Source organism: Scatophagus argus, chromosome 17, assembly GCF_020382885.2.
Source record: "Scatophagus argus isolate fScaArg1 chromosome 17, fScaArg1.pri, whole genome shotgun sequence".
Taxonomy (NCBI): Eukaryota; Metazoa; Chordata; class Actinopteri; family Scatophagidae; genus Scatophagus; species Scatophagus argus.
Genome location: NC_058509.1, coordinates 7,552,877 through 7,566,515, shown reverse-complemented (window position 1 = coordinate 7,566,515; position 13,639 = coordinate 7,552,877). Strand labels below are relative to the sequence as shown.

At 44.0% G+C, this 13,639-nt stretch overlaps 1 protein-coding gene across 1 annotated transcript in view; it reads left to right on the top strand.

Moving 5' to 3' along the window:
- The first annotated feature begins 2,703 nt into the window (after positions 1-2,703).
- Positions 2,704-13,639, top strand: part of efna3a (ephrin-A3a) — a 55,897-nt gene continuing 44,961 nt past the window's right edge. The window contains exon 1 of the mRNA XM_046418072.1: positions 2,704-3,341. Coding sequence (XP_046274028.1) covers positions 3,232-3,341 — 110 coding nt within the window. The 5' untranslated portion in view covers positions 2,704-3,231. The remainder of the gene's footprint in view (positions 3,342-13,639) is intronic.

Here is a 13,639-nt window from a genome sequence, read left to right as displayed (position 1 = left end):
CATACATGCATGGAGTGAAGGGGACAAAATGCACACTCACACCAAATGAAAGAAGCAAGGGAGGGAGGATGAGGGAGGTTGAGGAGGTGACTCTGTCAACACGGTTTGCTGACACGATGCTGAGCAGCGGCGGCAGGCCAGAGATACATTTTTACACACTCTCGCTTTCTCACAGTCTATTTGTCTGCATCTCCAAGTTCAAAAGGCTCCTGTTGGTACTGTTATTTTTGTCACAGTTACTTTATATTCAAAGTTTGACATTTCACTAGATTAACTGATTAATCAAATAAATCCTTGTTTACTGACACCGCCACCGGACATTAAACTCAATCAAGGCAACCTCATTTTAATCCATTAACATTATGGCTGAGATTACCCTAACCCTGTAGAAAATCAGAGATAACACAGATAGAAGCCAGAAGGAAGAATAAAGAAGTCCCACTGTGGAAGAAACCAACACGTTTTCTCCTGGAATATTGCTTACACCAGGAATGAAGTTGGTAGGAAATCAATATCAAGTCAACAAGGATATATGAAAGTGTTGAGGCTGATTGATGATAACAAATTATCTGAATAATCAATATGCCCATAGCTGCTGTTCATGAATTAATCGCAAAAAGAGTCAGAGTCAAGGTAACGAGCCATGGTTACTGTTACTGCAGCGATGCCTAAAGCAAAATACAAAGTGCTGCAGAGGCGACAGGAGGCAATAAGCGTTCATAAACAGCGCATCACGTGGTACGAAGTTGAAAGAACAAATGTGTTCAATAACTTATGACACTGGGAAGCTTTACTCCGGCATGTGTTCAAAAATACACACTGATGCGCACAATGCATATCATAAATATGCATTTGTGCCTCTGCTGGTTGAGAAGGGTCCAGGAAACATATTAAATGTCACTCTCTATATTTCCATCTCACTTTTATTGGCACTGCGTGGTCGGTGCGCACAACAGGAAGCGAGGGATCATCAGTTTATGAAGAAATGTTAGAATACTCTCCCTGTATGCAGCACTTCTTTTCCTCCTGAGTGTGAGACGACAAAAGGATGACAAATGTTAGAGTGGATGGAGGCGAGTGATCCAGTGGAGCCGCACAGATCGGCGGTGGGACAGAAAGAGGGAGAGTTAGAGTTAGGGAGAGAGAGAGAAAAAAGTGATGGTACTTGCGCTTTCATCCGCCCCTTTACTCCAGTCGCCACGGCAACATGCCTGGAGGGCACTCAAGAGAGGCGTCATCACTGACAGAAACAACAGAGAGGCAGAGAGTGAGTGAGAGCAAACGAGAGCAAACCAGACAGACAGCGTGTACGAATGAGAGCCGAGAGAGGAAGTAGGCAGCGGATCTACTTCTGCACACTCAAAGAAGTGTGAATCTGACCTTCAAGGACTCGGCTAAGAAGTGTAATGAACATTCATTCATCACTGGAGGTCATTCAGATTAATGTTTGGATCCCTCAGCTAAAGTTTCACCAACAGCGACTACGAGCACGTTTATGGGTGTGAATATCACTGATATCCTCCTCCAAAAAGGACACTATTATGAGATATGAAATTGGCAGAGTTAATCAAACCGAGGCTAATGCTTAATATTTGGAATTAACTGAGCCATTAATACTGCAGGCTGCCGTTAGGATAGATAGAGTGGTTAAACCACCACCGGCTAAATTAAACAGGTTAATTAAAGTCTCAAATTTTCATACACTCCCCCTCGGTCTGTATTTCACTGTTAAACACACACATGTGTGCACACACATACACGCACACATAATTACTCATACACACGTGTTATTATTACGGCCTTCCGCTGGCAGTATTCATTTTCTAATATTAATGTGAATCCTAATTCTAACCTGAAACTCCTGGCCCTGTTGATTGGTGAATCCCAAATAACCTTATGACTGCAGAATGCTTCACTCTAAAGACTCCCAAGAATGAACTGTTTCTGAAAAGGTCAGATCACAGCTGCGAGGAGACCAGTGTGTGTCTACATGAACGTACATAAACACTGACAGAAAGCGAGTCCTGCACCTGAGAGTGTCTCAGAAAGCTGAGCACTGATAGGGTCTCGTTCCCGTGATTTGGCCCGGAGACGTGGTAGACTACATGCTGGACCCTGACCAATAATAACTCGCTGTCTTCAACCATCTCAAGGTGGGCGGTCATATAGTCTGATCCCAGTGCTTGAAGGCGCTCTCCGCCACCATTATGTTGGTTTTTCTTTGAATTTGACACTCATTTGTACATCAAACAGCTTCCACATTTTTCTCTGGTTGTTGAAATTTTGTTGAACAGTGTGCTTGTAATTAACAATGATAACGATTCAGTGTGTGATAATGAGTCATTTCACAGCTGGTGAGGTGGTGATTTTGGTCTTTCAGTGTGCTCCTTCATCTCAAATTAAAACCTGAACCTATAGCCTGCACTCACAAATAAAAACAGTAGCACTTTCTTCACGTGACCTTGTGCTCCATTTTTTAACATCTTTTATGGTTTATGAAAGTTCATTAACTCAATATGTACTCTATAAAACCTTTCCTTCACTTCAAACAAGCCTTAACTGTAATCCTTCTCCTAAACCCTATTGTTTCTAATTGTTATCTTAATCTTAAATCATTTCCGCTGCATTAATTAATGATCAACATTTCCTTCGCACGCTTAAAGACGCGCGCGCTGCATGTTTTGAGGGGGGCGGCGCGGCAGGATAGACGGACGTGTGCGCGCGTCTCCTCCATCAGAGGGCGGGCTCGTAGCGTTGCGTGCGCAGCGTGTGGCTGCCGCTGCTGCTGCCGATGGTGATGAGAGGAGCGGCAGGTACACAAACCTTTCAGCGGCGACCCCGTGGCTTCAAAGCGGTGTAAAGAAGAGTGAACGCCGACCTCAGCTCTGTCAGCCGTGAATGTGGTGGCCTTTGTTGCCTTATCATTAACCTGAACTGTTGCTCTCTAATGAAAACAGAATTGCCAAACAAATGAAGGAGTGAGTGGAAAGTGCGCAGCCGGCAACAGAGATAAGTCCAAAACAGATTTGGCACGAGTGAAGATGTCCAAATGGGTCTCCTCGCGATGGGATTCGAGTTGAAGAACACGTAACCAGTCAGAAGTGATTCTGATTCAGCCCCGCTGTTGAGGCAACTGGGAACTTAAGAAGGCGTTTTTTGACCGCTGGGATGTTGTGAAAGACACGTCGCTTGGGACAGACGGAGCGGGGACGCAGAAGGAAGAGAGGGATTATGGCTCTCGCAACGTTTTCTCTCAGCCTCATCACGCTGGCGCTAACAAACTTGCAGCTGTCGAGAGCCAGCGACCGGCATGCGGTGTACTGGAACAGCTCAAACCTCCTGTAAGTGGCTTTCTGCAGCCGTAATGCAGACCCGTTGGTGTCAACAGCAAATGAACTTGTACTCCTCTTTGTTGATGCGCACCTGTGCTAACAACTTGTTTACAAGATAGTGGTCAGGGCGTTGCTTTCTTTATTTCCTTTAAAGCAAGCCCTTGAAACATCACTGAAATACACTAAACACCAACAATAAGCCATAAGTCATTTTCCCAGTTTTAAGAGATCAGACTGTTGACCTGCTTGTACGGAATAGTCTACATTTGTCTCAAATAGTTTCTTTTCGTGTCTAAAATAATTATGAGCTTCATATTTCTTTCTTTCTAGAGTCATTTATTCAGTAACGTTACAGTATTGCATCTCCACAGGGAAACTGCTTCTACAATGTTGCTTCCTTGCACCCTGCAGGCAGAGCGGTTACTATATAAATATTTGATTTCCATCTAATTTTTTAATCCACCTAATGCCTTCATGACAACCGCTCATTTAAGCAGTCATGTTTTCACTGAACCTGTTCTCAGTTTTGTGTTTGTCCATCATCCTACCTGCCCCCCATACAGCTCAAACACTTTGGTCACGTACGAGGCTCAAACTTCCACAAATCTGCTAGGGCATGGACGCTCACTATGAGCAGGTAACATGCATTCATGTATTTGCACACATCTGAGCCTACCCTCGGATTCAGATTGCTCCTACAACAGTGCTTACCTCAGGTAAGCTTCCCCAGGCTCTCCTATCTCTCCCTACCTGGGAGCAATAAAGCCAGCTTGCTGTGGGGTGCAGATCGATGTGGATTCTGCTGCCTTTGTCTTCTCATTAGCCAACAGTGAATCCATCTTTCTCACATTCTTTTATCTCCTCTCCTCACACAACCTCCCTCTTTGCCCCCCTATCCTCCTCCTCCTCCTCTATCTGTGTTTCTCCTCTGTCCATTTGTATTCACCTCAGACGTGGGTCTCTCCTATCGTCTCTCTCTATCTCATATTTGGTTATTTTCTTCTCTCTCTTATTTTTCTGCTGTGTCTCACCAGCCGGCTTGTCCCCCTCAATTTGTTTTTTTTTTCTGCATTTCATTACCGCCCCCCATCTGCTCCTGGTCCCTCATTCACCTCCCAGGCTCTTCTCAGCTGAGGGTACACATGCAGTGGATGATTAGAATTAGAAATTGTATGAAAGTTATTTGATGGTATGTGCATGTGGGGTAATTCAAATATTTGAAGGTTTCCTCAAGTCAAACAGATTGAAAACTGCTATGAAACCCGATGGAAGCAGTCAAGGTGGTGCTGCAGTCAATTTCTCATTAATGTTAATGTGTAAATGGCAGAGTCACATTCAGAACTATTTTAGATTTATGACCGCAGTTAATCCCATCAGAGTGACATGATTTGAGAAAGGGGTATATTAACTGAGACTTACTTGCATTTAAACTGTGCAAAAGTGCTCAGGTTTTTGAGTGTCACAATCTGTATTAGTCATATCTATCAATTTTAATTAGTCTTTCGATGTGTGCTTCGCGTAAATGATTTTCACAGCATGGGTAAGGCTGCTCAGTGCAGTCATCCATTACAGTGTTAGCACATTTTGTGCCTTTAAATTGGCATTTACGTGTTAAAATGACAAAGATGTGCCCATATTAATGAATTCAGAATACTGGGTGTGTGTGTGTGTTTGTGTGTGTGTGTGTGTGTGTGAGAGAGAGAGAGAGAGAGAGAAAGAGAGGGAGGGAAACAGAGACACAAAGTGCAGGTGTGGGTCTACATGCCTGCGTATGCGAATCTTCTCCTTTCTCCACAGTGAGATACAAATCTCTTAAATAATGCAAAAATTGACCCAGTTTGCAGGTAGCAGGCAAATCCTCAGAGGCTATGGCAAGAATACTGATGGTCATCAAGCTTTAAAAGGCCTTAGGCTCGGGGCCACTTCTAACCCACTCTGTCCACATGCACAGAGAACGAGCTGAAGGCCTTGCTTGTTTAACGATGCAGCTCCTTCCTTCATCCAGCTTTGGTTATAGAGACGAGCTCAGGAGGGAGCAGTAAAAAATGAAGGCAGCGTCAGAGAGCCAGAAACCAGAGGCCTTTAGGGCCAAACTCTGGTTGAGGCCTTAATGTTTTACCCTTGAGCGCAGCATTCAGCCCAGATGGTTATGGCACAGCTGCAAGAAATGGGATCACTTGGAAGCCAAGCTGCTTGTGCCAAAGCCATGAAAATGGCTTTTTATGATAAGACACAGCTAGAAACGTCTTGCTCTGGTGTATTGAAAGTCAAAAGGGGACCGTCACACAGTTGATACCCAGTAATACTGAGCCGTTTGATTCTTTGCGGCTTGTCTGAGGTAAACAACATCAGACGATTTATTATAGCTTTTTCCTCTGCCGCGGACAATTTGAAACGAGATGTCTTGATTATCATAACCCAAAAGCAATAGCTCAGAGTGCTTTGATTACCACCCGAGACCGTCACGATCGCTCTACCTCCCATTACAATGTGTTGCTCTCAGCTTCCGCTCTCAGCAGTGCGCCTGGCCAACTCGTTACAGATGTCCCTGCTAATGGCTGACTGAGGCAGGAAAAAACACACACGCAGGCCATTAAATCATCTCGCATCTGAGGCCATCTGCCAATTAGAGGGGGGAGATGTGGAACATCTTGAGAGCACGCGGGCACAGCGGTGCACTGCGGTAGCTTGGCCTACCCACAAGCCGCGTCCCATGCTCCTGCCACCTCCTCCCATCAGGTGTTTGGCCTCACTGGTTAGACAGGCTGCGTATCCATAATTGGGCCCCCCATGTCAATATGATCAAAACAACAGTGCAGATTTCATTCACTCTCCCACTCCTTTCCACAGTCAAACAGTGTCTCTACTAATGCTTAGAACTTAGCAGGACACTGGAGCAAAAAGTCTTTGCACAGACATGGGAAGGAATAACAGGGAATTGAGTTTTAAAATCACCGTTCCCTTGACTGCTCAGCAAGATGAAAGTCTTTGTTAGCTGTTTGTGGCTGATCCTCAATGAGTTATAGCTCTGTGTTTCATGTTACCCATTATGACCCTGACTTGGACCCAGAATGGTGTCTGTCAGGCTTCTAGACCATGTGTAGAAAAAACAAGTCAGTCCCTGGCACACCATATCTGGTGCTACAAAATAAATTATCACCTTGACAAATAGCTTCCCCGAGAGTTCGAGGTACAGAGTCCCGGTGATCAATGTTGAGTCGAGGTGCCGTCTTACTCAACAGGCTCATTAACCGGCAGGTCGGCCTGTGTGGGTGTGTTCAGACCCAGCTAGAGTTGGAAGTGGCTCCCTGTGGGGCAGAGGAGAACCCTGACACCCTACAGGGAAAAGTTTGTAGATATTTAGTTGCAGTAAAGAGAATTGTTACTGAGGGAAATGAAGAAAAGGGAGAGTGATTGACGGAGAGGGTGATGGATAAGGAGGAATCTGAAAGTAGACGGAGGGAAAGAGAACGATGCAAAGTGTAAAGAATGTTACTGTAGGGAAGAAGTGGGCGTAATGGGGAGACCGTGGCGGAATGCAAGGAGAACATGCTGGAAAGGTGGAAAGTGGAACAGCCTTTACACGAGACGAAAGCGAGGGAAAGATTGATTGAGTTGGCCAAAAGTCACGAAGGGTGAAAGAGAGCGCGGATTTTACCGGATATGGAAGTTAGGTTGTGTGATCGAATGTGTTGTTGCTGCTGTTTCCCGAGGAGACGATACCCACGGGAGGTGATCCGTGCTAATGTGGACACAGGCTGGGTCATTCATGTGGACCAGTGCTCAGAGACAAAAGCACCCGCCTTTTCACCTGCCCTGCTGCCCTGCGCAACACGGCGTGGGTGGAGCGTACCGGAGACAAGCTGATTTGAGACCAGATTACATGCACGTCCATTCGCCTGCAGCTCTGTCTCTGGACTGTGTCTGCGATTTTGCATACAAATGCATCTTATTCACTGGCATTCAATTTATTCTTTCACATTCACTGTACCACACAAGTGCGTCAAACAGCTTTGATATCATGTGGGGTTTTTTTTGTCCCTGGTTGCAGTTATGGTAGATGAGAATGTGTGAATAACCCTGACTAAAAAGTGCAAATTGACTTTTTTATGCGTCTTTGAATTGAACGTCTCTCACTCTCTGATGATGTATTCCTCTCTTCAGCTATTCAACTTGTTTGTGAACATTTGAATATTTTATATTCTTTATCTCATCTTGGACACCCAGAAGATTAGTTTGATGAACAGCGCTCTTAAATGGGTAGTTATCTTGGCATTATCACCTGGCTTCATTATACTGTACATCCGCGGGGCTTTTTGGTCTGCTGAGCGGTGTGCTGGCCATTTTTAGCTAGCTGGAATCTGCTGTGAGTCACATAAATGGATGGAGAAACACTGAAAGGATGTTTAATGGTTTGCATGGATCCGAGAGTGAGTGTGCAGATCAATACATTTATATGGTATGGGAAGAAGGTGAATGGACCTTGGCTGAACAAAAACACAACAAGGTTGCTTTCTCAGTAACAATCAATCTGCGTGCATCAGGTGATCAATGTCCAAATGCATTTTTAATTGGATTTCGCGGTGTCAGTAAATTGCCGTGAAGTATTCGGAGCTAAGCTCGGGAAGCTCAGATCAAGTATTGCCTTGGAACAGCATGCTTGAGAATTGATTATTGCAGACTTGTCAGTCACTGCTCTGGGGTTCATGCTCCATGGAGGCCTGAACTATGCCTACACTAACCAAGGCCTTCGTATCGCAGCAGTGACCACTTCAGGGTAGACAAAGGTTAAAAAAAACATGAGGCTGAGAACAGAAAAAAAGTTGTGTGTGAATAAGTCTGAGAGCAAAACAAACTGTAAGTTATTCCACTACAAGATAAAAATGATCAGTTTTTCATACGTTTAGATTCCGCCTGCTTCAGAAATTCTAAGGTTATGTGAGAACATCATTATACATAATAGTTTTTGCCAAATGCCTCACTGCTCATCTTCTTTAAAGCAAACCATGTAAAAAAAGAAAAGTGGATCCTTGAAGGTTTGTTGTTTATATCTGAGATGCACTGTTGATTAAAAACGAACTATTGCAAAGACCAAAGAAATGAGCACAAACATATTAATGTTCATCCTGGGCTGTTGCTCTTGGTAAACAAAAAAAGAAAATAAAAAAAATTAAGTAACTAATTCGAATCCACAGCATAATGAACATGAGTTAAATTAAAAGGTGGGTGGATATACAAATAAAACCTTAGGAGGAGGCAACTGGAATTAAATAGATATCAACTGAACAATGAGACATTATGAAAATTGTCACAGTAAATCTCATATCTTGGTGTTTCTGCCTTTTTATCCTCTCTAGTTCCTGTGGTCTGTGCCACCCAAGCTTGCTCAGCTTCATTATGATGAGGAATTGGCTGGTTTGGAGGGTCATTACGGCCTGTTCATAAGCTCTGATGGGAAAATGACATAGGACTCGTCTAGGGCTACCCCAGGTGCAGGCAAGTCCAAAGAAAAACATAGTTAGACCCTTTATCAAAAACCATTAGCATTCCTTGGCCTCTAAGGTTATAAAAAAACTGCACTTAACTGGCAGTGGGAGCCCACAGGAGATAGTCCTGATCCCAGACAGGTAGAACCAATTTCAGACTCAATGATTTGAATGCAAATGCTTTCCACAAAGAGAGCTTTCCAACTTCTGAATGGTAACTCCACAGTACATTACACTGGGAGTCTGCACCACAGTGCTCGTTACCCACTGGGAAATTACATTGCTGCTATGATGGAAATGGCTGCCATGTAGGAAAAAGATCAAAGCTGTTGATAGGTGGACGGTCACTGGCTGGAGTTTGATTATTCGGGAAATGGGTCTTGTTACGCTACATCGACTGGAAAACGATATGGCAGCCCCAGCAGTTGGTCGAAATAATTTGTTTTGTTATTGAAGCAGAAGGCCTCTTCTGAGGTATGGCAATTGAGGTGGTATTTTGCACCAGCCACTGCCCTCAGAATTATCAGGGTTCCTTTATAAAAAAGGCAGCGAGTGAGGACACAGGTTTGTGCTCTGTCATATCTTGTTCTCTGTTCATTCCCTTCAGGTCTTGAGCCGTGACAGGTCTTCCCTCTAATGCTCTTGGGTGCTTAACAACAGAGGCGTTACGAGAAGTGGAAACTGTCCTCACAGCTTAGTGGATGATATGGCTCTAGTTTTCCTTTCATGTGGGGGCAATTTCGAGTATGGGCAGCGTAATAATTAGGTATTCTGTTATAATTGAGATTTTTCCTATTGAAGATGTAATTATATGAAGGTCTGAGACCCTTTGGCAGCCGTCATCTCTGTAATGAGAATATCTGAAGAAAATTGAAATCTCTCTAGTGGTCTGTGCATCCAGAATGACAAAAAGTAATTTGACCCTTCAGCAGCGGTGGCCACCATCTCCAGTGGCTTAATGTGTCCCTCTCATATTGTAAGAGGGAACATTTAAATCGGTTCATCTTCGAGCAAAATTCTTCCATTACAAATATGATGCGGGAGTGCAAGGTCTTTAGAGCTTGAAAGTGTGATGTAAGTGGATTGGATGGGAAGCTACCTACTGGCAACAAATGAAAGTTATATTCTTGCGAGGAAGTGTGGAGGGCTATGATGCTCAAAATGTTCATTTGCAGCTATTTGAACACTGCCTGGTGAGGAAGCTGCACAGAGTCATGAAATAAAGCAGTCTTTTGGCGAGAGCCACCTGTAGACTATACAGTATGATCGGGACACATAACCATTTCACCAAAAGGGACTTTAATGACATTGCCAGTGGATCGCTGGTTCGATTCCCCGTCCCGGTGTCCATGGCTGAGGTACCCTTGAGCAAGGTACCTAACCCCCGCTGCTCCCCGGGCGCTGCATGCGGTCGCCCACTGCCCCGGGTTTGCTGTGTGTGTGTGCACGTCACTTGGGTGGGTTAAATGCAGAGCACGAATTTCGTTGGAGTGAGTTCCCTCCAATGACAAAATATGTCACTTTCTTTCTTTCTTTCTTTCTTTTTTATATACATAGACATTAATAGGGAGTTAGTCCCCCGTTTGTGGCTTTAACACTTTTCCCAGCAGTGGGAAGGCCTTCCACAAGGTTTTGGAGTGTTTCTGTGGAAATATGTGCCCCTTTATGCAGTAGAGCATTTGCGAGGTCAGGCACTGATGTTGTTCGATGGTGTTGAGGTCAGGACTCTGTGCAGGCCAGTCAAGTTCTTCCACACCAAACTCATCCAACCATGTCTTTATGGAGCTTTGCTTTGTGCACTGGGGCACAGTCATGCTGAAATAGAAAAGGACCTTCACCAAACTGTTGCCACAAAGTTGGAAGCATAGCAAAATGTTGTCCAAAATGTCCAAAATATCTTGGTACGCTGAAGCATTAAGATTTCCCTGCACTCGAAGTAAGGGACCGAGTCCAACCCCTTACTTTTGTCTATATAGTCTAATATATATATATATACATACAGTCGACTTTGTTTTTATTATACTAAATAAATAGGATTTTTTTAAATTACTTCTATAAACTCATACGGGTGAGACAAGACTTTTATCAGAACTGTACTTCTGACAAATGTTTTATCAGTATTTTACAGTTAACTTCCAGAAAGTGATCAGGCCAGTTTATTGACTGACAGACTCTTCAGTCTGTTGGCCTTTTTGAACAGTAGAAAACAAAAAAAATCCTCACCAACTTTGCTACACAGGGGCATTTAACTCCCAACACTGGCTTGTGATGCACATTTGCCAAATAACAGTGACGGGTTCATTTTGTCGAGTGGGTGACTCACAAAATAAATGTTAATACAGCTTTTAAAATTTAAAACTGAAGAAGGCTGCTAACAGCTTTGATTCTGCCCTTGATTTTCCAGGGGGGCAGATGGTTGCAGAAAAGTTGTTTTGTGACTATATTTTGTGTTTTAATGGGGCCATTGTCGCAGTCAGTGGCTCAAACCCTGAATGGTTAATACAAAGTCAGCAGATCAGAGTACAACTCAAGTCAGTCATACTGCACTTCTTTCTTCCCTTCCATGTTTCCATGTCTTCAGCCTCATCATTTAATCAGGTCTCGTGTCGGTCTGCATCAAAAATCTATTTGGAATTCATTTGCCGCCTTGATGTGTAAATTCAGTTATGGTTAATACATGAGCTACGGCACACGCATAATCATGTCTCTCTGCTCACACGCATGCATTTTTCTCCCTCCTGCCTGGTGTTCTCAGCCATTGATTTATATGGACAATACGTGACTCATCTCGCACTATTGGCATCCTCCATCAATGGGGGGGGTGTTCCTTTCCCCTCCTTTCCCCTGCCTTCTCTTTCTGGCTCAGTGTCTGTCTGTTATTTGCATTTGTTACAGCTGCGTGGTGGTGGTAGGTATTGGGTGGGGGTGAGAACAAATGGCACCCTGCTTGTATTAAAGTAAATTTTGAATGCTGCACTGTTAATGACCAGACTGTAGAGGGAATGTATAGCAGAGCCAGTGGCCTACCTGTTCACCATTCTCCCTTGTTAAAACTGTGCAAATTTCTCCTCTGGCTATGTACCAAACTGCTGCAGTGCTTTGTTTGTTAAGGTATTTATTTGGTTGGTTCAGCTGCTTTTTGCGGTAGCTCTGGGCTATGTACAGCAGGCATCTGTGTGTGGTGTTCTCGTGAGTGCGATGGTGTTAAAGCCTTTCCTAATTTCTTACATGACATGTACTTTGTGTGTATGATATTTGCCAGAAAATGACTTGCATCATGTTTTTTTTCCCCCCTCATGATGACAACCTTTGCAATGCTGCTTGGGACTGTGCCTAGACCAGCATAGTGTGTAAAACTGGGAGACACACAGAGATGAGCCTAGATCCTCACCATGCTGTGTGTGGGTGTATAGAATATCAATGTCCTGCTGAGTGCTCTGTGTGTGTGTGTGTGTGTCTGGCTGCTGTTAGGTGGCATTTAAGGTGTTTTCATGTCTCATTGTCCGTCTGGGTTATTTATGCGTGTGTGTTTGTGTGTGTGTATGCACGCTTGTTTGATTGATTGCCTGTGAAAGTAATGATTGTATCTCCTTGTCTTGGCCCTCTCCGTCTCTTCTGGTCAGTCCCTTCCTCTCGCTGCCTGTTCTTCCTCTGCTCCTTGCATTTGCCTCGCAGAGCAGCAGCCCTCTCTCTGTCTTCCTGCCGTGTCGTTTGAAGTGTTTTCACTCAGCCTTCTGTTCCTGCTCCATTCTCACCTTGTGTGGAGTCAATGGGAAGTCCCCAAAGGCCGCTTCGCTCAGCCGCATTGCTGTGCGTGGGAGGAGAGTGGGCACTACCGCCCATTACCTCCCTTTAATTTATTGCTGTATTGCTGTTGAGAAAGTGAATCACATATATTGAATCATTATTTAGAAATCCTTTCCCTCACTGCTCACACACTTGTCTTTTTAGTACAGTTTAAGTGCATGAGAGGGCACCCTTTTCTGTGCACTCAGTGCGTTTGTGTGCATGTGTCTTTCAGTATAGCATATTATGTACAGCGAGAGATACGTGGTTATGATAAATAGATTTGCTTTTGCAGCACTTAAAGGGATTCTGTGCCACTTCCCAGGAGGAAGAGGAAGGGAAAGTAGTAGAGAAAGTTCCAAACAAAAAATAGGCAGAAGGAAAAGGAAGAAGGTATGGTTGGGTGGGTGGGGGGATGGGGCTTAACAAAAAGGAGATGGAAGAGGGAGATATAAGGTAGTGCAGAGATGTAAAGGCAGGGAGTGGGGTGGAAGTAGGGGAGGTGGAGGGGAGGAAGGGGGATGTTCGTATGTAGAGGAGAGGAGACTGTATGGAGAATATTAATGGTATGTCAGGAAGTGGAGTATCTTTAAAGACCTCAACCTTTCTTCTGTCGCTCATGCGTACTGTATCGGAACAAGCGGCTCGGAGGCACTGCTGTAAAAACCAAGAATAAAATAGCTGAAAAGAGAACTGCATCAAAGGCAGAATTTTACTCACACACATTCATTAGCAGGAGTAGTATTTACACAAGACAAATTGTAATGGCCACGATAAAGTAAGTAAAAGGGAGTAAGCTTAACACCCACTAGGGCCGAGCTTAAGTCTCCTGATGTGGGTCAATTCACATTAAGATCATGATACATTTGAATATAAAACAGCTTAGTTCTTATTGCAATTTGATTGATATGCTATACTATTTGATTTTTATACTTTCACCTCACCCTGTGTCCGTTCTTTGACTTTCTTCATCAGCAGTTTGTTTTTTTAAAAAAAAAACAACACACAACTTGCATTTTGGATTTTTTCACCCAC